At 46.9% G+C, this 24,209-nt stretch overlaps 1 protein-coding gene across 1 annotated transcript in view; it reads right to left on the bottom strand.

The window, feature by feature from the left end:
* The window catches only part of LOC147121729 (uncharacterized), a 176,065-nt gene that overhangs the window by 42,185 nt on the left and 109,671 nt on the right, over positions 1-24,209 (bottom strand). Inside the window, exons 10-18 of the mRNA XM_085982183.1 lie at positions 17,970-18,083; positions 16,747-16,980; positions 16,200-16,310; positions 14,372-14,564; positions 11,407-11,552; positions 9,663-9,776; positions 6,760-6,879; positions 5,363-5,515; positions 4,517-4,745 (exon numbers count right to left, since the gene is read on the bottom strand). Of these exons, the coding sequence (XP_085838309.1) occupies positions 4,517-4,745; positions 5,363-5,515; positions 6,760-6,879; positions 9,663-9,776; positions 11,407-11,552; positions 14,372-14,564; positions 16,200-16,310; positions 16,747-16,980; positions 17,970-18,083 (1,414 nt within the window). The remainder of the gene's footprint in view (positions 1-4,516; positions 4,746-5,362; positions 5,516-6,759; positions 6,880-9,662; positions 9,777-11,406; positions 11,553-14,371; positions 14,565-16,199; positions 16,311-16,746; positions 16,981-17,969; positions 18,084-24,209) is intronic.

The following is a 24,209-nucleotide window of genomic DNA, read 5'->3' as shown; positions in this document are numbered from 1 at the left end:
CCATCCGCACCGGGGTTTACATGCAGCCACCATCCAAACAAGGTGGACCACGTCTTCACAGGGATTACCCGATTAGTGGGCTAAAGGGGACAGGCCCCCTTTAAACACAACACATCCAAACCCCGCAAACATGCTTTAGACCTCAGGCAACACAAGAGCAACAGCCTGGGGCGATGAGCTAGTTTTAAAACGCGAGGCAGATGCGCTGCGTTTAAATGTTCTCCCCGGCGCCCTGGTATTGCAATGGCAGGTACAGACAGCTGGGAAACGGGAACAAACTTCACGCAAAAGTACAGGACGGCACACGAGAGATGCAGGAAACCCCTGCGGCCTCGACAACCACTGCAAACAAGGTAAAGATGGCTCAAGTTCGAGTTGACGTTGAAAACTAATTTAAGAAGTCTTGACCACTGATGTCTCAGTCTCACTTTGTACAAGAATAAATGGGGGGGGGGGTGGCTGAAAACTGACTGCTGCAGTTACTAGACATATCACTTGAGTAAACCATCTCAATGTCACACACTGTACAAAGTGCCTGCTTTCTAACTTTGCAAGGGGAGGACTGAGAGGCACTAGTAAGGGGACAGATAGCTCGAGGGACAGGACAAAATGGGGAACATTTCCCCAGTTTGCCAGCACCCAGGCACGCTTGACGTTCCCCTGGGATCTCGCTGCCGGCACGGAAAGGGTTAGAGAGCACTCGTCGGGACAGAGGAACACAATGGAGTTCTGTTTCTCTTTCCAGCACCCCCCCACCCCGCCCCTTCCCCAAGTTGCTTTGAGGGATTAGTGACTGGCCGTACAGCCTGCAGCAAGCCTCGGCTGATTTACAGCAGGCTAATGGAGATTAATGGTGAAGAGGAATGCAGCAACAATGTGTGGGAATCCTCTTCCCTCAGACACTTCCACCCCCACCCGCTGCCCAGCTTCATCCTCCCAACATGGCCTGTCAGCCTGGCTTTCTTTTCACCTCTTGTGCCAAACCCCTCCAGAAATACTGCAGGGTGAAACCATCTCATCTTTAGCTCGTAATGTGAGGGCCTGTCATTTCTGGATAAACTCAAGACAATGAATTGCTTTACTGAAATGGCACTCCACCCAGGTGTTCCCTTTAATACAGTTTGATGTGTGCATGTGGTTTCCACGCATTCCTTCACCCCCATAATTTAACCCTTTAAACACACGCAGTGCAGCCCGAATTGCCCATCCAAGTTCTCCACAGAGAATGTACTGTAACATTGCTTCCAGTTGCAGCCCTCACAACCATTACTTAATACAATTTTAATGGATGAAGAAAAAAAAAAAAAAAAATCAAGGAAAACCATGCACAAAACACCAGCACACAACGTCTTTAAAATGCTAAACGGATTTGATAGGGGAGATACAAATAAACTGTCTCATCTGCTGGGGAAGTTAGAACGAGGGGGCAAATCTTAAAATTAGAGCTAGGTCATTCAAGTGCGAAATCAGGAAACACTTTTTCATACAAAGGGCAGTAGAAATCTGTAACACCCTACCCCCAAAAAGCTGTGGACTGCTGGGGTTCAATTGGAGCTTTCAAGACTGAGATCGATTGATTTTTGTTCAGTAAGGGTATCGAGAGATGGGGAGCAAAGGCGGCTAAATGTAATTCAGGTGCAGAACAGCCATGATCTAACTGAATGGCCTACTCCTGGTCCTAACGATCTCGGAGAACAGTATCTGACTTATTAACTCAACGTAAAACAGTGCCCCCAATCTCGGACTGAAATGCGAGCTCAAAGAAACCGTCACTGTATTCGCCTGAATTGTACCCATGATGATAAACATTACAAAGCGAGGGAGCTATCCGGTGAACATTGTCTCTCTCCGTCGTCCTCTGGTTCAAAGTTAGAGGCGGCCTGGGATCAGCCATTTTTGGACAGTAATTCCCTGCCTGTGACATTCTGAAGCTCCATTCCAGTGAACAGTAACACTGGAGCTGGACTTCCCAATAGCTGTTTTTACACTGGCGCTCCGCAGCACCCAGCCCGGGATTTTTGGAAGACCAGCACGTCTGAACTGGTTCGATTCTCTAGGTTTACACCATCAAATCTACTCCCTCACCCTACCGGCAAAACTTGCAGATCCCGTTTCCATGGAACGCAAGGTAAGTGAGCACTAGTGTCACATGAGGTGGAGCACTGACACACAACTCCTGTTCCAGGTGCTTCTTACCAGCATTGTAACCGGGCAACAAAAAGGTTGCTCAAGGGCATCGTCAAATTAAATTAGATTTTGTTAAACTATATTACCTCTTTAAAAGCAGAGAGCCGGGCTGCAATGAGTTGGGAGCTGAGGCATTTGCGCAGTGAAATCTCAAACTAGCTTTAAGAATTTATCAGAATAACTACTTGCGCCTACCCAAACCTTCCCTTCTCCTCCGTTCTGTGTCAGCCATGGCTCAGTGGGTAGCACTCTCACCTCAGAGTCAGAAGGTTGTGGGTTCAAGATCGACTCCAGAGACCTGAGCACATAATCCAGGCATATTAGCATCGAGAGGGAGGAGGTACTAGCGGTTTTAGCAGGCTTAAAAGTGGATAAATCCCCAGGTCTGGACGAGATGTATCCCAGGCTACTATGTGAGGCAAAGGAGGAGATTGCAGGGGCTCTGACACAAATTTTCAGAACCTCTCTGGCCACAGGGGATGTGCCAGAGGACTGGAGAACAGCTAACGTAGTACCATTATTCAAGAAGGGTAGTAGGGATAAACCAGGGAATTACAGGCCAGTGAGCCGAACATCAGTGGTAGGGAAATTATTGGAAAAAATTCTGAGGGACAGAATTAGTCTCCACTTGGAGAGGCAAGGATTAATTAGGGATAGCCAGCATGGCTTTGTCAGGGGAAGATCATGTCTGACCAATTTGATTGAATTTTGAGAGGGGGTGACTAGGTGTGTGGATGAGGGTAGTGCAGTGGATGTGGTTTACATGGATTTTAGTAAGGCTTTTGATAAAGTCCCGCATAGGAGACTGGTCAGGAAGGTAAGAGCCCATGGGATCCAGGGTGCCTTGGCACATTGGATCCAAAACTGGCTTAGTGGCAGAAGGCAGAGGGGGATGGTGGAAGGTTGTTTTTGTGACTGGAAGCCTGTGTCCAGTGGGGTACCGCAGGGATCGGTGCTGGGTCCCTTGCTGTTTGTGGTCTACATTCATGATTTGGATGTGAATGTAAAGGGTATGATCAGTAAGTTCGCAGATGACACAAAAATTGGTGGGGTTGTAAATAGCGAGGAGGGAAGCCTCAGGCTACAGGACAATATAGATGGGTTGGTCAGATGGGCGGAACAGTGGCAAATGGAATTTAACCCTGAAAAGTGTGAGGTGATGCATTTTGGAGGGACTAACAAGGCAAGGGAATGCACAATGAGTGGTAAGACCCTAGGAAAGACAGAGGATCAGAGGGACCTTGGTGTGCATGTACATAGATCCCTGAAGGCAGCAGAACAGGTGGATAAGGTGGTTAAAAAGGCATATGGGATACTTAGATTCTATGCCTCGGCTAATGAAGGCAAGAGCAGGGAGGTTATGATGGAGCTGCACAAAACGCTGGTAAGGCCACAGCTGGAGTACTGTGTGCAGTTCTGGTCGCCACACTATAGGAAGGATGTGATTGCTTTGGAGAGGGTGCAGAGGAGATTTACCAGGATGTTACCTGGGCTGGAACGCTTCAGCTATGAAGAAAGACTGGACAGGCTGGGGTTGTTTTCCTTGGAGCAGAGAAGGCTGAGGGGGGACCTGATTGAGGTGTACAAAATTATGAGGGACATAGATAGGGTGGATAGAAAGGAACTTTTCCCCTTAGTAGAGGGGTCAATAACAAGGGGGCATAGATTCAAGGTAAGGGGTAGGAGGTTTAGAGGGGATTTGAGGAAAAACGTTTTCACCCAGAGGGTGGTTGGAATCTGGAACTCACTGCCTGAAAGGTTGGTAGAGGCAGGAACCCTCACAACATTCAAGCAGCATTTGGATGAGCACTTGAAATGCCATAGCATACAAGGCTATGGACCAAGTGCTGGAAAATGGGATTAGATTAGACAGGGCTTGATGGCCGGCGCAGATGCGATGGGCCGAAGGGCCTCTTTCTGTGCTGTATAACTCTATGACACTTCAGTGCAGTGCTGGGGGGGGGGGGGGGGGGAGTGCTGCACGGTCTGAGATGTCATCTCGCCGATGAGATATTAAACCGAGACCTCTTGTGCCCTCTCAAGTGGACGTAAAAAAATCCCATGGCACTTTTTGAAGAGGAGCAGGGGGAGTTTGCGCCAGTGTCCTGGCCAATATTTATCCCTCAACCAACACCATTAAAAACAGATGATCTGGTCAATATCAAATTGCTCTTTGTGGGATTTTGCTGTGCGCAAATTGGCTGCCGCGTTTCCAACATTAGAACAGTGGCTACACTTCAAAAAGTACTTCATTGGCTGTAAAGCGCTTTAGGACATCCTGAGGTGGTGAAAGTCGCTATATAAATGTGAATCTTTCTTTTTTTCTTACCTCTCTGTGCAGTCGGGCATGTTGTTTTCACAGTGAATCCCGTTGAAGCCTTGTGGGCACTTGCAGACGTAACTGTTGACATAATCGGAGCAGTTCCCGCTGTTCAGACATGGGCTGCTGTAGCACTCGTTTATCTCTTGCTGGCACTTGTCGCCAGTGAACCCCAGCAAGCAGCTGCAGGAGAACGTGTTGACACCATCTATACAGGATCCTCCATTCTGGCACGGATCTATGAAGTCACCCCATCACATTTTAATTACTAACCGAGACACAACCAACGGCGCTGTATTAAGCAGGCTTAACCATATTTACAAAAGCATAACTAACGGGGGTCAACCGTGGCTCCGTGGGTAGCACTCTCGCCTCAGAGAGTCAGGAGGTCATGGGTTCAAGCCCCACTCCAAAGATTTGAGCACAAAATCTAGGCTAACATTTCAATGCAGTACTGAGGGACTTTAGGGAAGGAAATCTGCTGCCCTTACCTGGTCCGGCCTATATGTGACTCGAGACCCACAGCAATGTTGTTGTCTCTTAACTGCCCTCTGAAATTGTCTAGCAAGCTGCTCAAGTCGACGGCAATTAGGGATGGGCAATAAATGCTGGCCTTGCCAGTGACACCCACATCCGGTGAATTAATTTTAAAAAAAAATCACTGTGGGATTTTGCTGTGTGCACATTAGCTGCCGTGGTTCCTACACTACAACAGTGACTACATTTCAGAAAGTGCTTCATCGGCTGTAAAGCGCTTTAGGACGTCCTGAGGTCGTGAAAGGTGCGATAGACACACAAAAGAGAAACTAAGAAGTTTTAGGTGGCTTCTTTTCAATCTGTCTTTAAAGCACTTACTGGGGCTGCAGTCATCGACGTTTGTCTCACAGTTCACTCCAGTGTAGCCAGGGAGGCACCGACACTCGTAGCTCCCAGGAGTATTTTGACAAGCAGCACCATTTTTACACGGATCAGCAACACACTCATCAATATCCACTGAGCACCTCCGACCTACAAGGTAAGCATGTATTATATACATGTACAGTATCATGTGAGGGCTTACTCAATTCCCTACTTGCTAAAAAGAAAATCTGCTGCACAGGAAGGAAAGGCCCAAGGGTCAAGTGCCTACAGAATATTTTGTTGCATTCATTTAACTTACAAGTACAGTATGTGGAGTTTTTGAGAAATGAAAGAAAAAATCTTTCATAGAATTTACAGCTCAGAAACAGGCCATTTGGCCCAACTGGTGCGTGCTGGTGTTTATGCTCCACACCAGCCTTCTCCCAACCTACTTCATCTCACCCTATTGGCATAACCTTCTATTACCTTTTCCCTCATGTGTTGATCCAGCTTCCTCTTAAATGCATCTATGCAATTCGCTTCAACTATTCAATGTGGCAGCAAGTTCCACATTCTCACCAAAGCGGTTTCTCCTGAATTCCCGATTAGATTTATTAGTGACCATCTTATATTTATGGTCCCTAGTTCTGGTCTACCCCACAAGCGGAAACACCTTCTCCATGTCTACCCTATCAAACCCTTTCATAATCTTAAAGACCTCTATCAGGTCACCAGGGTCTTTGCTCTCTATTGCTGCACCCCGACGGGGTTTTCATCATAAGACAGAATACAAAGGGAAGGAAGTTATGCTGCAGTTGTATAAAGTTCTGGTCAGACCCCATCTGGAGCACTGCGTTCAGTTCTGGGCAAAGCACCTCAGGAAGGATATATTTGGCCTTGGAGGGGGTGTAGTGCAGATTCACCAGAACGTTACCATGGCTCAAAGGGTTCAATTATGAGGACCTGTTGCAAAAACCTGGCTTGTATTCCCTTGAGTTAAGAAGACTGAGGGGTGATCTAATTGAGGTGTTTAAAATGATAAAGGGATTCAATTGGGTAGATAGAGAGAGACTATTTCCTCTGATGGGGGAAAATCAAGAACAAGAGGGCATAATCTTAAAATTAGAGCCAAGCCTTTCAGGAGGGACATCAGGAAGCACTTTTTCCACATAAAGGGATGTAGAAATTTGGAAGGCGCTCCCTCCCAAAAGGTTGTGGATGCTCGGGGTCAATTGGAGCTTTCATGGCAGAGATCGATATATTTTTGTTGGATAAGGATAGAGATATGTGGAACAAAGGCAGGTAAATGAAGTTGAGGTACAGGTCAGCCATGACCTAATTGAACGGCAGAGTAGGCTCGAGGGCCTGAATGGTCTACTCTGGTTCCTAATGTGCCTATGAATAACACTCACCTTGCCAACCCATTGTGCACATGCACATGTAATTCTCATAGTCTTCAGTTTCACTGCATACACCTCCATTTTCGCACGGTTGGGAGGAACACGGAGCGAGAACAAATTCGCAATCCTTGCCTGAACAGAATGGGAGGGAAGGAGGAGGAACAAAAATCCATTAGAGCCAGGCAAGGTCTGGACTGCTGCAACGCCAGCGTCCTCTGTACAATGCCGCCTGCAAGGAAACTTGCTCAAAACAAGTAATAGAGCACCTATGCTTTAACTGGGATTGTTCTCCTTAGAGCAGAGAACATTAAGGAAAGATTTAATAGAGGTGTTCAAAATTGTAAGAGGCTTTGATAAAAGTAATTGAGGAGAAACTGTTTCCACTGGCAGGAGGGTTGGTAACCAGAGGAGACAGATTTAAGATCATTGGCAAAAGGGCTGTGGGGAAAGAACAGGGGGAGTGGGACTGATTGGATAGCTCTTTCAAAGAGCCGTCACAGACACTATGGGCCGAATGGGCTCCTGTGCTGTATGATTCTAGTAACAGGAATACCATATTTCAGGCCCCAGTCACAGTCTCATTACGGCAGTCCGCAGCAGCGGGGGGGGGGGGGGTAACGAGAGGAGAGACATGCAGTTGATGGTTGGGGGGGGGGGGGTGGGGAAAGAGGGGGAAAGACAGCGCTGGCTGGGAGAAATAAAGAACAGCATTAAGGGTCTCGCACTACAACAGCCACCCTTTCACCAAGCCAAGTTTGGGTTTGGAAAACGGGCAATAAACTGGTCAAACAACAGCTATGCTCAGCAGAGACACAAAACAGGGTCAGAAACGAATCGGAAATGTGCACGATGTACCAGAAAGTTTGAAAACAATCTGCGAGATAACTTGGCAGCAACATACAGCGCGGTGCAATAGCTCTGCGTATAGTTTAAAAATAAATGTAATCTGCACCTTCAGAATGCTTGGGAATGGCCTTCAGTCACCTTTCCCATCAGCACAGCCAGACTAAACCAATCACACGTAGAATTATCTGCCTCAACAATGGAAGCACAATCAACAAATATTTTTACAAGGGAGTTAAGATAGTTGCGCGAAGAGGAAGATTGGAGAGTATGGGGAGCTTGGGCAGATTAAAACACCGATGCAGGCTCAATGGGCTTGTGCTGTGCTTGAACAATTTAAAATAGCACAAGCCACCAAAGCTCTCAAGTCTAAGTCCTGGTCTAACGGTGTCGACCGTGGCTCAGTGGGCAGCACTCTTGTCTCCGAATCAGAAAGTTGTGGGTTCAAGCCTCACTCCAGAGACTTGAGCACATAATCCAGGGCTGACACTCCCAGTGCAGTGCTGAGGGAGTGCTGCACTGTCGGAGGTGCCGTCTTTCGGATCAGAAGTTAAACCGAGACCCCCCCCGGTCTGCTCTCAGGTGGACGTAAAAGATCCCATGCCGCTATTATCTGTTCATTATCACATGGCTGTTCATGGGACCTGGCTGACACGTTTCCCAACATTATAAAAGTACTTCATTGGCTGTAAAGAGTTTTGGGAGGTCGTGACAGGCAGTATATAAATGGAAGACCTTCCCCGATCAGCCGGTGGTTAGAACTAACTGTGGTCTTCAGTTGGATACACCAAATGCCTCCGGTTGCATCCACGACCTGTGCTAAATTAGCTGATCACACCTGAAGCAGCAGCATTGCAGAGCTAGAATCGACCTCAGCGCCGGTGAGGGGGCAAGAGAGGAACGAGGAGGAAGTAAAATCAGCCATGCCCGTCGCATCCTGATCACTATCCGGATATTCTATAACGGAGGAGGCATCATCACTGAACTGGATCCTGTCCTTACTTGACAACCATGCATGTGCATCACTGTCTAATGATCAGGAGCAGGAACCTGCAGATATTTTTTTTACATTTGTTTTCCATCACCCTCCCCCAGCCAGGTACTTTCATCATTCCACCCACTCGAGATCAGCGAACTAAACACATCGTTTTGATTTAGGAAACAGATGAAGTCAATCTGTATATCGCATAATAACAACAGAAAACGCTGGAAACACTCAGCAGGCCAGGCAGCATCCGTGGAGAGAGAAACAGAGTTAACGTTTCAGGTCGAAGACCTTGCGTCAGAACTGGAAAAAAGCAGGAAATGGAACAGATTTTAAAGCAAGGAAAGGGGGGAGAGGATGAAAGAACAAAAGGGAAGGTCTGTGATAGGATGGAAGGCAGGAGAAGTAGAGAGGCATTAAGAGATATTCAAGGCAAGAGGAGATGGTAATGGTGCAGGCTAAGAAACAAAGGATGGCTCTAGATGAAGTGTGAATTGCGCATATATCGCGTAGCCTGACTTTGGTAATCAGGGTCGTTGACATCAACACCTAGCCAGACACCACCACCCCCCCCCCCAACCTGAACCAAGGTGGTCCGCAGTCTCGCACCTGCACCAGGAAGAGCTTCCAGTGGATTTACAGAACTGAGTTTGGTTCACACAAGTAAAACTAATAAAATTGCACCAGGAGTTTGAGACTGTTTGATGTGGAAATTTGACACTTATGGGCCTGGCCTGTTAATCAGGCAATAACTCAAAAGGACTCTGTGGCACACAGTTACCTTCTGGCAGGAGGCGCGGCTGAATTCTGAAACAGATACTCGTGCACTCAAACCTGCAACAAATGCAAACCTCTGCCGAGTACGGATCTTTAAAAAAAAAGTGTGTGTGTGTGGACTCAGTTCGTGGTCCGCGCCCAACTGCTCTACCCAGTCAAGGCACCTTTCCATTACACTGCTGACTCTCAGGCACAGTGCAGGAGTCATGCAAGTCAGCAACTTCCTCCTCAACCACCGAGGTAAAAGCCATCGACTGCATCATTCCCAATGCCTGCCCACCCTCCCTTTAGTTTTTTTTTGGACCCTTACCAGTATAGGGGAGAGAGCAGAGGCAGTAGTAGACATTCACTTTATCCACGCAGGACCCTTTGTTCAGGCAGGGGTTTGACGCACACTCGTTTATGTTGATTTGGCAGTCAGAGCCTCAAGATTCAGAAAAGAGAGAGGGAAAAAAGATTATTTTTTTTCCTGGTGCTGATTAAGGTGACGGATACTACTTTTAGGCAACAGAACTCTTGCCATTTCAGGCACCCAGACCACGTATTCTCAACTCGGGCCTGGCACAAGCAGATGCAGAGTAAAAGCCCTCTACTCTACCCCAATAATGCGCCTTTGACCCAACGTCAGAAGAGCACTGCCCACTGCACCAGTGACATTTTCCCCCTCATATCCACACCAGGCTTCAATGAGCAGGACTGCCAATTGGTGGCAAGTTTGGGACAGCTTTGCACTGTAGACCCACGTCCACAAGGGACCATCGCTGGCTCAATATCCTGGAACTCCCTTCCAAACAGCATCGACACCCCATCCACTTGCCTCAACATTCACACCTTTAACCACCAGCATGCTGTGGCTGCAGTGCGTACTATCTACAGGATGTATGGCAGCAAGTTGCCACGGCTTCTTAGGCAGCACCTCCCAAACCCATGACCTCCATTACCAAGCAGGGGCATGGAAACAGCATCACCTCCAAGTCACACACTATCCTGACTTGGAAGTATATCGCTGATCCTTCACTGTCGCTGGGTCAAAATCCTGGAACTCACTACCGAACAGCACTGTGGGAGTACCTTCACCACACAGACTGCAGCGGTTCAAGAATGTGGCTCACCACCACCTTAAGGGCAATTAGGGAAGGGCAATAAATGTCAGTCTTGTCAGCCATGCCCACATCCCAAGATTGAATAATGGAGAAAAAAAATTGAGACTGCCCAAAACTATTCCAAATAGCGTGTCTCAGCCATCAGCTTGGGCTGGATTTGAGTCAAGGTCCCAGATGTGAAAAGTCAGTGCCCATCCCAATGGACCACCAGTATCTCCCAAAGATTTTCTTCTGCAGATGCACACAAACTATCTATCCACATATTCAGACAGCCAACATTAGGGTTGCGACCCAATGCAGCTGTATCGCTGAGGGGTCATGCTAAGCAGAGGTCAATTGCTTTCAGTCATGAAGTAAAGGAGAACTGAAAGTCCAGATCAACTACCTACCCACACACTCGTCATTCGGATGGTGTGCGTCAGTGGGAAGTTCAAGAATCGAGGGGGTGGGGGGCAAAATCACAAAACTTCAAGCTCAAGAAATAAAACACGGCTGTGTAATCACCCTCAGGCCACACTTCTATATATCCGAAGGCAAGAGTGGGGCTGGGGATTTGGTCAGATCAAGCGCAGTACTAATGACTCACTCCTCAGCACGACAGAGAAACACAGAAAGCCAAAAAAATGAAAGAACTCAAAAGAGGTTTGTTTTTTCTTCTAAAAAGGTTAATGAACATCTCACCCAGCTATTTTTCCCCTTGTGGGAACAAGTAGAAACCCCAAGAGAACAGGAGAACTGCTTCAGAAAACCCCTTCTCTCCCCCCCTAATTGGATAGCTCTTTCAAAGAGCCGGCACAGGCAAGATGGTCTGAATGGCCTCCTTCTCTGCTGTACGATTCTAACTAGGACAATGCAGTTCTGCATTATCGGAATCAGCAACTTTAATGTTCAGCTTCGAATAGCGTCACTGGTTGCTTCCACCCATTCAATGCTTCACTGCCCCTCACTCACCTTTGAACCCCTTCGTGCACGTACACTTGTAACCATTGACAAGGTTCTCACAGGTTCCTCCGTGCTGGCAAGGATTCGACTCACACTCGTCTTTGTCCATGTCGCAGTTGACTCCTGCCCAGCCGGCCTCACAGACGCACTGGTAACTGCAAAAAACAAACAAGTAGAGAAAATGTTAGCTACACGCAAGGCATGACGCGCACAGATTTAACTTCAAGCTTCCCTCGTTTGGAAAAGTCATATCAACAAAACTTCGAGAGGTGCTGTCAGTTAATTTAGTTTAAAAAATTGTTTGAAAGAAAAGCAAGACTTGCATTCATATCGTGCCTTTCACAATCTCAGGACGTCCCAAATCGCTTTACAGCCAATGAAGTACTTTTGCAGTGTAGTCACTGTTGCAATGTAGGAAACGCGGCAGCCAATTTGCGCACAGCAAGCTCCCACAAACAGTAATGCGAAAATGACCAGATAATCTGTTTTTTTTAGTGATGCTGGTTGAAGGATAAATATTGGCCAGAACACCAAAGATAACGCCCCTGCTTTTCTTCAAAATAGTGCTGCGGGATCTTTTACGTCCACCTGAGGGGGCAGACGGGGCCTCTGTTTAATGTCTCATCCGAAACATAGAAGATAGGAGCAGGAGCCATTCAGCCCCTCGAGCCTGCTCTGCCATTCAATGAGATCATGGCTGATCATCCAAATTCAGTACCCTGTCCCTGCCTTCTCTCCATATCCCTTTAGCCTCAAGAAATATATCCAACTCCTTCTTGAATATATTTAATGAATTGGCCTCTACTGCCTTCTTTGGCAGAGAATTCCACAGGTTCACCACTCTCTGGGTGAAGAAATTCCTCCTCATCTCAGACCTAAATGGCTTACCGCTTATCCTTAGACTGTGACCCCTCGTTCTGGACTCCGACCATCGGGAACATCCTTCCAGCATCTAGTCTGTCTAGTCCTGTTAGAATTTTATAAGTTTCAATGAGATCCCCTCATTCTTCTAAACTCCAGCGAGTATAAGCCCAATCGACCCAATCTCTCCTCATACGTCATTCCTGCCATCCCAGGTATCAGCCTGGTGAATCTTCGCCGCACTCCTTCCATGGCAAGAACATCCTTCCTCAGATAAGGCGACCAAAACTGCACACAATACTCAAGGTGTGGTCTCACCAAGGCCCTGTACAACTGCAGCAAGACATCCTTGTTCCTGTACTCAAACCCTCTCGCTACGAAGGCCAACATACCATTTGCCTTCTTAACCGCCTGCTGCACCTGCATGCTTACCTTCAGCGACTGGTGCACAAGGACGCCCAGGTCTCGTTGCACTTCCTCTTCTCCCAATCTATTGCCATTCAGATAATAATCTGCCTTCCTGTTTTTGACACCAAAGTGGATAACCTCGCATTTATCCACGTTATATTGCATCTGCCATGTTTCTGCCCAATCGCCCAACCTGTCCAAATCATACTGGAGTTTCTCGGCATCCTCCTCACAACACACACGCCCACCCAGCTTTGTGTCGTCTGCAAACTTGGAGATATTACATCTAGTTCCCTCGTCCAGATCATTAATATATATTGTGAACAGCTGGGACCTCCGATGGTGCAGCACTCCCTCAATACTGCACTGGAGTGTCAGCCTAGATTTTTGTACTCAAGTCTATGGAGTGGGGCTTGAACCCACAACCTTCTGACTCAGAGGCAAGAGTGCTAAGCACTAAACTCCACACCTCTCGAGTCCAGGATGACACTCCAGTGCAGTCCCGAGGGAGTGCTGCACTGTTGAAGGTGCCGTCTTTCGGATGAGGCCCCAAACCGAGGCCCCATCTGCTCTCAGGTGGATGTGAAAGGTCCTGTTGCCACTATTTTGAGCAAGAGCAGGGGAGTTCTCCACAGTGTCCTGGCCAATATTTATCCCTCAACCAACATCACTAAAACAGATTATCTGATCATTATCTCACTGCTGTTTGTGGGACCTTGCTGTGCGCAAATTGACTGCCGCGTTTCCTATGTTACAACAGTGACTGCACTTCAAAAGTACTTCATTGGCTGTAAAGCCCTTTGGGATGTGCCGAGTTCGTGAAAGGCGCCGTATAAATGTAAGTTCTTTCTTTTTTGAATATGTATCTCTTAACAGATCACCACAGCTATAAAATTGCGTGCGTGCGCGTGTGTGTGTAGTGACTGGCATGGTCAGTCGTGCTGGGGAAAGCACAACGCTGGAGAGAGATCCCACAACATAAAGATGCCACCCTGGAACCCACCTGTATGGACTAGGTTAACATTTGTTTACCCAGTATGTTGAACAGAATATATGTCACACGAAACATCTTGCATACACCGTGTACCCATTTATTGTGCTTAAAACATTTCACTTTCGACATTCAATTCAATTGCACATGGGCAGGAACAAACAGGAAAAACCAGGTTCAATAAATCCAGATGGAAGACCTGGGTTCAAGTTATGACCTCCTAGTGCTTATTCTCAGACATCCAACAGTCCCTACACATACATTAAAAACATCTCAATTTTACCCTCGACTGTTAATTCATATTGGCAACTTACTTTGCAGCCTCAAACACATGAATTTTCCATGCACCTCCCCTTAAATCAATGAATCATGCTGGTCCATGCTTTCAAGTGGCTAGTTTCACGCAAGTCAGTCTCACCAGGCCATTCCAACATCACAGCCAAACCAAATCCGGTCTGCACCCAACATCCGTATAGTTCCTGCGGGAATCACTGGACATCTAGCAGGAGGAATCCAGGCTCCCTCACTCAGCGACACGGGCATTCCGCACACACCGCCCACCCCACCATTCCCACCCCCTTTTATCCAGATACAAGTCTTTGATAAAAGCTGCAACAGTTTAAAGAAGTAAACACTTGGCAAGTCAAAATGCAGCCATCCTAAAAAGAGACAGAAAGAGAAAGAACCAAGAAAGGCAAAATTACAGGAACTGACCTATTGACATCATCCACACATTGGCCATGAATACAAGGGCTGCTCTTACACTCATCCACTTCCGATATACAGTGGGGATCGTGGAAGCCCTCGGGGCAGCGGCACACGAAGCGGTTGATTTTATCGAAGCACGTGCCGCCGTTGTGACACGGGTTGGAGGCACATTCGTCGATGTCAACGTTGCACGTGGGACCTGCGGGCGGGAGCACAAACACTTGACTGCGCAGCCAGACAGCACGTAATTCGAGACTCCTTCGCTTCGGGACAGAAGCACCTCCCTCCAATCATCCCCCCACCGCACCCCTCCCGCCACTCCAACAAATACAATTGCCTATTCTCTCCAGGTTGGATACAGGAGTCAAAACACTGCAACAAGTCTCAAGTGGGACCTCGTTTGGCAGGGGTAGGGAGAAGGGAGGGGAAAGGAAGAACTGGAGGCAATGCACTTGCTCAAAAAAGACCCAACTCAACGTAAACGACTTTTGCATTTCCAAATGGTGAGTTCGAACACTAGCAGCAGTCAACCAGAAGCAAGACACTTTCCTGGCCTCTTGGTTGCCAGTAATGATTTCCAGCGCAGGAAACCAAAAACTGGGGAAGCATTTAATTTTTGAAATAAAAAACAGCAAATGTGGCTTGAAGAGATCTATTAAGTGCAGATCTGTTGTTGGTCTCTAATTAAAGGGGCATGGCCATGAACTTTTCTTTTGTCAGCTCGAGGGGATGTGACTGGAGCTCCTGTCAAAGCACATCACCCAAGCACCCGTTAGCTCCACCCAAGGTTTAGAGATCATCCGGGAAGATTTCCTGTGTGCTTTGAGGAATGAAATCGTAAACCTATTCTTTATAAACAGGTTTATGATTTCACTGCTCAGAGGAACTCTCTTGCCACCACCAGCCACCCTCCCCGCCTCGCACCCCACCAACTCTTCAAAGACAGTGAGCCCATTGATTGTTGCTCAGGTAGTCGTCACCAACACAGAAAAATATCACCACGAGAACTACCTTACACGATTTCTGTGATATTAACCATTGCAAGAACTGGATGCAAACCATTCCACATATATAAAATAACACATGTAATATACAAAATCAACAAGAAGAGGAGATTGCCCATCGCATTATACCAGCATTTCAGTAACACAAGTGAGATTGACACTTAGGAATAATCGACACTGCAGATTCAAAGATACACAAGCTATCTTTGGCGATCAGGTTGCCTTGAAAGGTGCTGTTGCCGAGCACTCCAAGAAGAAACCATCCCCCAAGTCAAGGTATGGAATCCACAATTTAAAAACTCAACTGCTGAGCAACAAAAGTTGGACACAGAATGGATCCAGAGGGCCAGGATCATGTAATGGGAGATTGCACAGGAACACCAGTACCCGAGGGTTTTTCAAAAAAAGCAGGCCAAGGGAATGAAGAGAGTGAAACTTGTTTCTTCATCATCCAGTCCCCATATACCACCTTCCTTTCAACTTTACCCAGGTAATTTTTTTTTGCTGAATTTTCCCCAGGATCTTTTACATCCACCTGAGCGAGCAGACGGGGCCGCTGTTTAACATCTCATCCGAAAGACACCACCTCCAACACTGCCGCACTCCCTTAGCACTGCACTGAAGTGCCAGCCTAGATTTTCTGGAGTGGGACTTGAACCCACAACCTTCTGACTCAGAGATGAAAGTGCTACCCACTGCGCCACGGCTGACAACGGAAACATTAGCAGCCTGGGGCAGGCTGAGCACAAGTTAGAAAGCAGGACCATAGGGCATGCCGACAGCAGCAACCCAAGTCTACATTTTGTCGCTTTTATGGCACCTGGTCCTACCTGTATAGCCGGGGCTGCAGACACAGTCGTACCGATTGATACCGTCTTGACAGCTTCCGTAGTCACACTGGTTGCTAGCACAGTCATCGTAGTTAATCTCACAATTGACACCTGCAAGATTGTTCAAATAAAACATTTATTTAACGCTAGTTAAATGCAGAACAGCAAGATCAAATGATGGAACGAGTGTAATCATGCAAGTGCGGCCATGTAAAACTTTCTCCACGATGTCCGCTTAAACTGTGGAAAAACACCACAATAATCGTGGTACTATTGTCGATTCTGTACTTCCAAATTTGGGCTGTGCCTGGACAACACAAGGGTGAAGCACTGATGGTTACAGGTCTGTCTACAGGTGGTGGCGACAGCACTGGGAGAAATTTGTGCTGATGAATTAACAGTGGCACACCAAGAAACGTCTTCGCAAGTTAAAGTGGGGGGGCGGGGGGGGGGGGGGAAAAAGAGTCAACAAATAGCACCCCGTTGTCAATTCTCTGGACATTTTTCCGGGACTTCCCAGGACTGACTCTTCCATATTGCTACTTGCCTGAGGTGCCAACCGGGCAGCGGCACTTGTAATTGTTTACACGGTCTTGGCAAGTGCCTCCATTCTGGCAAGGCTGACTCTGGCATTCGTCAATCTGCTCACTGCAGATCGGGCCCTTGTAGCCAGCTGTGCAGTTGCAGGTGTACCCGGCAATTCCATCCACGCACGTTCCGTAGTGACAGGGGTCCGGGTCACAGTCATTTTCATTAATCTCGCACTTAGTCCCCGTAAAGCCTTGCATTCAATTGGGGTGGGCGGGGGAGAGGAAAAAAAGAGAGGAAGGAAGAAAAAAAAACACACATTTAATTTTCTTCTCTATTTTAATTCCTTCTATATTTTTACCCCATTTGAAAGAGTTTCTAGAATTACCAATGCCATTTGCTAAAATTTCAATTGAAGACTTCCAGAACTGGTAAAAGTGTTGGCACCTGAGCAAATCTGGGCAACAGGTAGGAAGGAGCTGGTGAGAGGGTTGACACCTGAGCAACAAGTAATTTGCCGTGCCAAACTTTTTCCCCTACCCTCGAGCTCGCGCCACTTATCCCCACCCCGCCCCACCAAACATATTGTTCATCACCTAAAGGCCAGCCAAACTGATCACAGACAAAACTAAGGAAGCACATGACAGGATTATTACAACGCTTTGCTTTGGCAACTTAAAGTAGCAAGCTTAAAGCACCAGCAGTGCCTCGCCCTGGCTCCGGTGACAATGGTCAGCAAGGGGTTGCTGAAACCCCCGTGGGCGCCCGAGCTGAAAACCAGTCTGGCAATGCAGCAGTTAAAAGCGAGTGTGGGAAAGTTATTTTAATTCAGGAGTGTCCCAAGGACAAGTAACCTAATGCTGAAATGTGCTGCGAGGTAGCATTAATTATCAATTGGCTGAAAGCATGAGTAAAGCGGAGGAGGAATCTGCTTCAGTAGCAAAGCAGAAATTCCAGTTCCAGTCAGAATCTGAAAGTTAGACGATTCAGGGATTGGCTGAATGTGGAACTCTTAACTGCCGGATATTAAACGTTTGGAGAACCACTGCTTATGCTAAGCACCTGTGCCTGTTTTTTCTCCCCAGCTGGGTAGAACAAAAGGGGGTGTGGTAGGTGGAGTCCAGAAAAGGTAGGGGTTGGGAGCAATAACAAGGCAAGGTGACTATTAAAACATTCAACGAATGTAAACTTCAGATAATGTTTACTTTCATTTCCATTTTTTGGGGGACCAGCTTGATTTACCTTCGCTGCATTCGCACTCAAAGGCATTTGGGCGGTCGATGCACTTGGCTCCGTGTTGGCACGGTGTGCTGGCACACTCATCAATGTCAATATGGCACATAATCCCGGCAAATCCTGCAGCAAAAAAAACACACACACACAAAAAAAAAAAAAAATTAGTTCATCTTTTTAAAAGTCTTTAAAATTATGAAGGGATTTGATAAGGTAGACATAGAGAAGATGTTTCCACTTGTGGGGGGGGGGGGGGCAAAACTGGGGGCAATAAATAGAAGATGATCACGAATAAATCCAATAGGGAATTCAGGAGAAACTTCTTTACTCAGTGAGTGGTTAGAATGTAGAACTCGTCACCACAGGGAGTGGTTGAGGCAAATAGCAAAGATGCATTTAAGGGGAAGCTATATAAGTACACGAGGGAGAAAAGAATAGAAGGCTCGTGTGGAGCATAAACACCAGCATAGACCAGTTGAGCAGACTGGCCTGTTTCTGTGCTGTAAATTCTATGCAATCTTCAATCCTGTTGCAAAAACAGCGCATTTGATGGAAGGTAACATTCAAGAGGTAATTTAGCCGCACTGCTTTAAGAATGAACCTTTTTTTGACACATATATGCACAGGACTACATGCGGACTCCACGATAGTTCCAGGGGTTTACATTTGATGAGTGGCCGATTTGCACAGAGCATGTCCCAGATTCAATCCGTGGTCAGTACTGAGTCGGTTGGGGATCTACAAATAGTCTCGGCGTTACTGGGTCAAGAGCTCCCTGCCTTCTCAGTCCGGTGACATTGGCAGGCAACACGAGAACGCACCAGTCAGGTGAGTATGGGATCCGGCTCAGGTGTGGCGCTGTTATACTTCCCCCCCGCCAACCCCCCACCCTGGTGTCCAATAACCTGCTGACGCTCGTGCTCTGTGGCTCACTCACAGCCACTCGGAAGCAAAGCAGAGCACGTGGAACCATACCCAGCGAGGAGTTAAAGCCTCGAGGGGAAGAAAACATTTGGCAGGAAAAAAGGAGAGGAAAATGACAAGAAACATCTTGGGACACATTTCACAGAATCACAGAAACCCCACAGTGCAGATAGAGGCCATTTCGGCCCATCCAGCCTGCACCGACACATATCCCACCCGATCCCCGTAACCCCTACATCAACACATATCCCACCCTATTCCCGTAACCCCATGTATTTAATCCCCCTAACACTAAGGGTCAATTTATCATAGCCAATCAACCTAACCCGCACATCTTTGGACTGTGGGAGGAAACCGGAGCACCCGGAGGAAACCCACGCAAACACGGGGAGAATGTGCAAACTCCACACAGACAGTCACCCGAGGCCGGATTCGAACCCGGGTCCCTGGCGCTGTGAGGCAACAGTGCTAACCACTATGCCACCGTGCTTTCATGGCAAGTACTACTGCAATTCATTTTTGTTCAATGGGAATGGGCAAACATCAGTTTTTTTTGGAAGGAGGCAGGGGTGGGGGTAGAAAGAGCGAACACATATAGATCAGTCAGATTTAACACAGCAGCTTGTGCACATTCAGCAATCACCAACATTTGAGTAGAGTAAAGACTGGGTTTCTCTAACACTTCCCTCTTGCCCTTCCCATTCTGCTCCCCACTATCCTCCTGGTTGGGAGGGTAAGTGTCTCAATGAGCCCAACCAAACCCCAAGGAGGATGAATGCCGCTGCTGGGTTAAGCACTTGGCTCACCTGTGCGTTCACACGATCTCTCTCTCTCTCTCTTAACTCCCTGATAGCAAGAACACAAATGGTGGAGGGAAATCGATTTCGCACATGGACCCAATTGACAAAAAAGACACTATGGCGAGAGCTCAAGTAGAAATGCCAAGGGAATTGTTAAGTGTGTAAAAGTGACAAAGAAAAGTGCAAGCCAGCATTGCACTAGGCATTCAGTCCAAGGAGGATGGATTTTCTTTTTACGGCTTAAAGAATAAAGCTAAACATGAATTAAAATGATCATTTTAAACACTGACAATTTCCTAGAGCTCAGTCTGCCACCTGAGTCCCCAAAACATCCGTCAGATTGACTAACTTGTCCGCATTTCGACAAACCAGAGGTTACGGACCCTTTCGGTTTTGGCTTCAAGAGATAAAGCTCTCGACTCCCAGATCCAGCATGACTCGGCCACTCTCTGGCTTGCCAGGCCCCAGTCAAGAGTTACAGTGCAACCCCGCAGCACACATTCACACAGGGCTCGAACATCCAAGAGGGCACCTTGGGCTGGCAGAGCAATCCTTCTCTTCATACCTCCCGTCGCTCAAAAGTGAAGCACGATGCACAGCACGTGATTGAAATGCCGTGGACTGCACTTTTTATTTTCCCACAGCGTGAAATTAGCCCGTGTGAAATAAAACTTCTGCGACTATATTTTGTTGCTGCAGCTCACTGCCAACTAACGACAGAAAAAGACGAAAGGGAACAGCTAATATTATACAACATTTGTTAGAGTGAAATCAGGGTTCAGTTGGAACACAGGCTGTAGCTCTGACAATGTGCGTTTAAACTCAAATTGTAAAACAATGATTTAACTAAAAATAGCAATTTGGAAACAAAACTGTCGGCAGCCAATGCAATACTCAGCATCAATATGGAAAAAGCAAAAGTCCTGCTGGGAATATGGGGCGCTCCAGTTAAATATGCAGCAACTTAATTTCACACTCTTGTTTCTCCTCTTGGCAGCCCCCCACCCCCCACCCTAACCCACCCACTCGCCACCTGAAAAAAAACACCTCTATAAAGTAACATACACTCAAAGCTCTGCATCTAAACTGCACTGGCAACCAGCACAAAGGGATTTCCGGCCTTGTTCAAGTGCAAGAGGAGCTTTGGTAGCCCATGGCCAGTCAAAGTGTTGGCAGGCAAGCAGGAAGCACAGAGCTGGACTGAGCTGAACAGCTCCCAGGGCGCGAGGCCCTGCCTGTGGCTCAAATGACACGTCAGCGTGAACTGCCGCCTGGCAACAGCCGACACAAGCCCTGGAATTCTGCTTCTTTGTGCACCGGATAACAGAGCTGCTTGCAGGCCCCCCAGGAACATTGGGAGAACTTTCCGGGAATGATGGTGTCATCACAGGATTGTACCCCCCGCCCCCACCCCTTTCCAAGAATCGCAGCTCAATAAAATCATTTCATTATCCCTTTGGAATGTCCCCAAACTAGACGCTGAAACAGAGGTTGCACATTTTTCCATTTCCTCGTGTCACAGAGTGGAAATGTTCACTTGTGGAGCAGGTGAAAGGACATAAAAATGCACGCCGTCAAAGCGGCAGCCTGTGCACCAACTGTACCCTGATAAATTGCCAAGGCGTGCTTGGAACAAGATTTCCATCAACTGCAGTCCAGAATGTTCAGTTTACAAAATTCTTTGTGCTACGTTCTATTCATTCAGCAATTCAATGTCTCCTTTTAACAAAAAAATACACTTCCAAAACCTTCATTTTGCTCAGAAGAGATCAGATTTTTTTTTAAATCAGCCTCAAGAGGAAACTGGGCAGTGGACTATTTAATGCTAAAGAATAGATAAAGTCGGTGAATGGGAAGGAGTTTGGCTGATTACAATTTTGTATGAAGAGTGACTGGAAAAAGGAGACTTGGTGCCTTTGGAACTCCACCGGAAGGGGCTTTCTCCCTTTGAATTATGTATTAGCGTAAATGGGAAAGGATTTGATTTGTTGGAATTCTGTAAAATCAATGGCAATGGGAAGGGGTTTGCTCCCTCAGGATTTTATACAGTGAGAATGAAAGTATTTAGTTTTATTGGGATTCCATATTGCAAAAGTCAATGAGAATGGGTTTGCTCCCTTAGATTTCTACAGTACTGTCACATACCCAACGGGTACAGTGTTTGTTAAAAGGCTGGTGCTTCCAGATTATCTCCCATTGAAGTCAACAGAGCTGTTCTGGGACACAAGTGCCACATCCACCAATGTCACATCAGAGACCCAAAATGGTAGGTCTCTGATAAACCAAACAATAATGAAAGGCAATACGTGTACATTAACTTCAATATTGTCCCCGCCATACAGAGATATGGAAGTACTTGGAACAGAAAATACTGTGTCTTCGAGACTAACTTTCTTTAAAAGCCTCATGTGAAACTTTACGAAAATCTAAGAACTATAAATTATACCCATTGGATAGCCTTGATCCTTTAGTTTAGCGAGCACCTCAAATTCCCTCAGATGAATTACATATGACCAGTTGCTTTTAAAACCATGCCTCCAACTACTCATGACCTTTGTACTTTTCAGATGAGCTTCAACAGCACATGGAAAAATGTTCAAGTATTTTTCTATTAGATACGTCTAGCTGACTGCCTTACAATCTGCAGGTTCATGTCGCACTCCTTCTTTCTGAATACTGTAGTTAGATGACATTTGCTTTGCTCCAAGCCTCAATTTGTGGAGTTCCTAAAATTATTCTAGACACTCGCCTGTTTCCTCACTACTTTCCCTGAACATTCCAGGATGTTTGTTTCTGGCCTAGAAACCTTGCAGATGATTAATTCTTCACAACACATGCTTTAGAAACATCTAGTTGTTATTTGAGCTGGTCCCAGCAATGAAACAAACAAACCCCAAAGGTGGGTTTATTATAATCAGAACTATGCAGACATGAAGAATTTGCAAATATTACACTGACAAATCAAAGGCAAGTAGGACTGGGACTTGAACTCTACCACCAGCTATGTGCAAGGCCATCAAGGGAAGGGCACCCGAGCTGGCCAGACAACTTTAACAGTGTTGACATTTAGAAGAGCACCGATACATAGCCCTGTTGAGAACCAAGGCGGGGCTAATATTGCATACATTGGTATGGGGAAACACCAGAGCCTTCCTTGGGGAGAAAAAGGTAAATAAGGGAAAGATGCTTTTATGCCAGTTGCTGGTTCAGAATGGTATTGGCAAGGCCTAGGAGCTCGTAGACCATTTGCCCTCTTTGCCGATGATTGGCACCTTGCACAGACCAGAAGAGAAGCAAAACTGGAGAGGAAACAAGAAAATGGACCGGGATTTGAATGATTGTTGAAGAATTATTTCTCCAATAATCTTGTTTCAGGAAAAGAGACACCGTGACCTAGATTTGGTGTAATTTGCACTTAAAGCCGATGGCAGAAATTTGAAGAGACTTCCTGGAAATGTCAAGCCTGCTGAAAATGAAACCACCAGCAGAAGGCTCCTCTTACAATCTGGCACAGTTAAGGCAAGTATACTTCTATGAGTGGGACACTGTTGCTACATCACTTGGTTAATGAATTATCAAAATATCTATGTATGACTGAGGTACGTCCCCTTTTTTCTTCTTGGACTTGCCAATTCTCTCCACTCCTCTTGATGGCGTTAAATGCTTGCTTTTATTCCACCAGAGGCACGGGTCATTCTCCAGTATCTCAGTCAAGTAGCCACGATTCACGTAGATACCTTGACACGGAGTGTGGGCAGACTACTGGGCGGCTGAGTGCATCATCGCGAAACCCGATATTGTGCAGTAACAGTTAGGTTTAATCTCTGAAACCCTCAGTCACATGAATATTGTTAGTAATAGCTGGGAAAGGAAAAGGCAAAAAAAAAGACAGAACCAGATCCCATTGCGTGCTGTACAGTCCAATAATATAGAAGGGACAAGAGTGGCCTCTTCTGTTCAAACAGTATCCTGAAGGGGGAGAAATACACATTCCAGTATTTGCAGAACAGTGTGTACACGGTCCAGCAGGATTCAAATTGCAAAAACCAAACAGATGCTCCTGAAAAAGGTTAAAAGAAAAATTCCTAAAAAAGGTTTCTGGAAAATACCCAAGTTTTAAATTCCCTTTCAGAAGCTGCATGGATTGTTTTCCCACAATCTGGAACCTTCAATAATTTGTCTTACTGCAGAGAAGTTTCTGACTCAGCCCTCAACTCTCGCTCATCCTCCACACCACCCACCCCTCACCACTCTCACTCCTCCTCCTCCTCCTCCCTCTCTTGTCCCCACCCAACTCACTCCTCCTCCTCCTCCTCCTCCCTCTCTTGTCCCCGCCCAACACTCACTCCTCCTCCCTCTCTTGTCCCCACCCAACTCACTCCTCCTCCACCTCCCTCTCTTGTCCCCGCCCACTCACTCCTCCTCCCTCTCTTGCCCCCGCCCAACTCTACTCCTCCTCCTCCTCCCTCTTGCCCCCGCCCAACTCTACTCCTCCTCCCTCTTGCCCCCGCCCAACTCTACTCCT

This window comes from Somniosus microcephalus, chromosome 3 (genome assembly GCF_052327205.1).
Source record: "Somniosus microcephalus isolate GS21.2 chromosome 3, FLI_Smic_1.0, whole genome shotgun sequence".
In the NCBI taxonomy this organism is placed as follows: Eukaryota; Metazoa; Chordata; class Chondrichthyes; order Squaliformes; family Somniosidae; genus Somniosus; species Somniosus microcephalus.
Note: the sequence above shows the minus strand (reverse complement) of the source record. Positions and strands in the feature narration are given on the sequence as shown.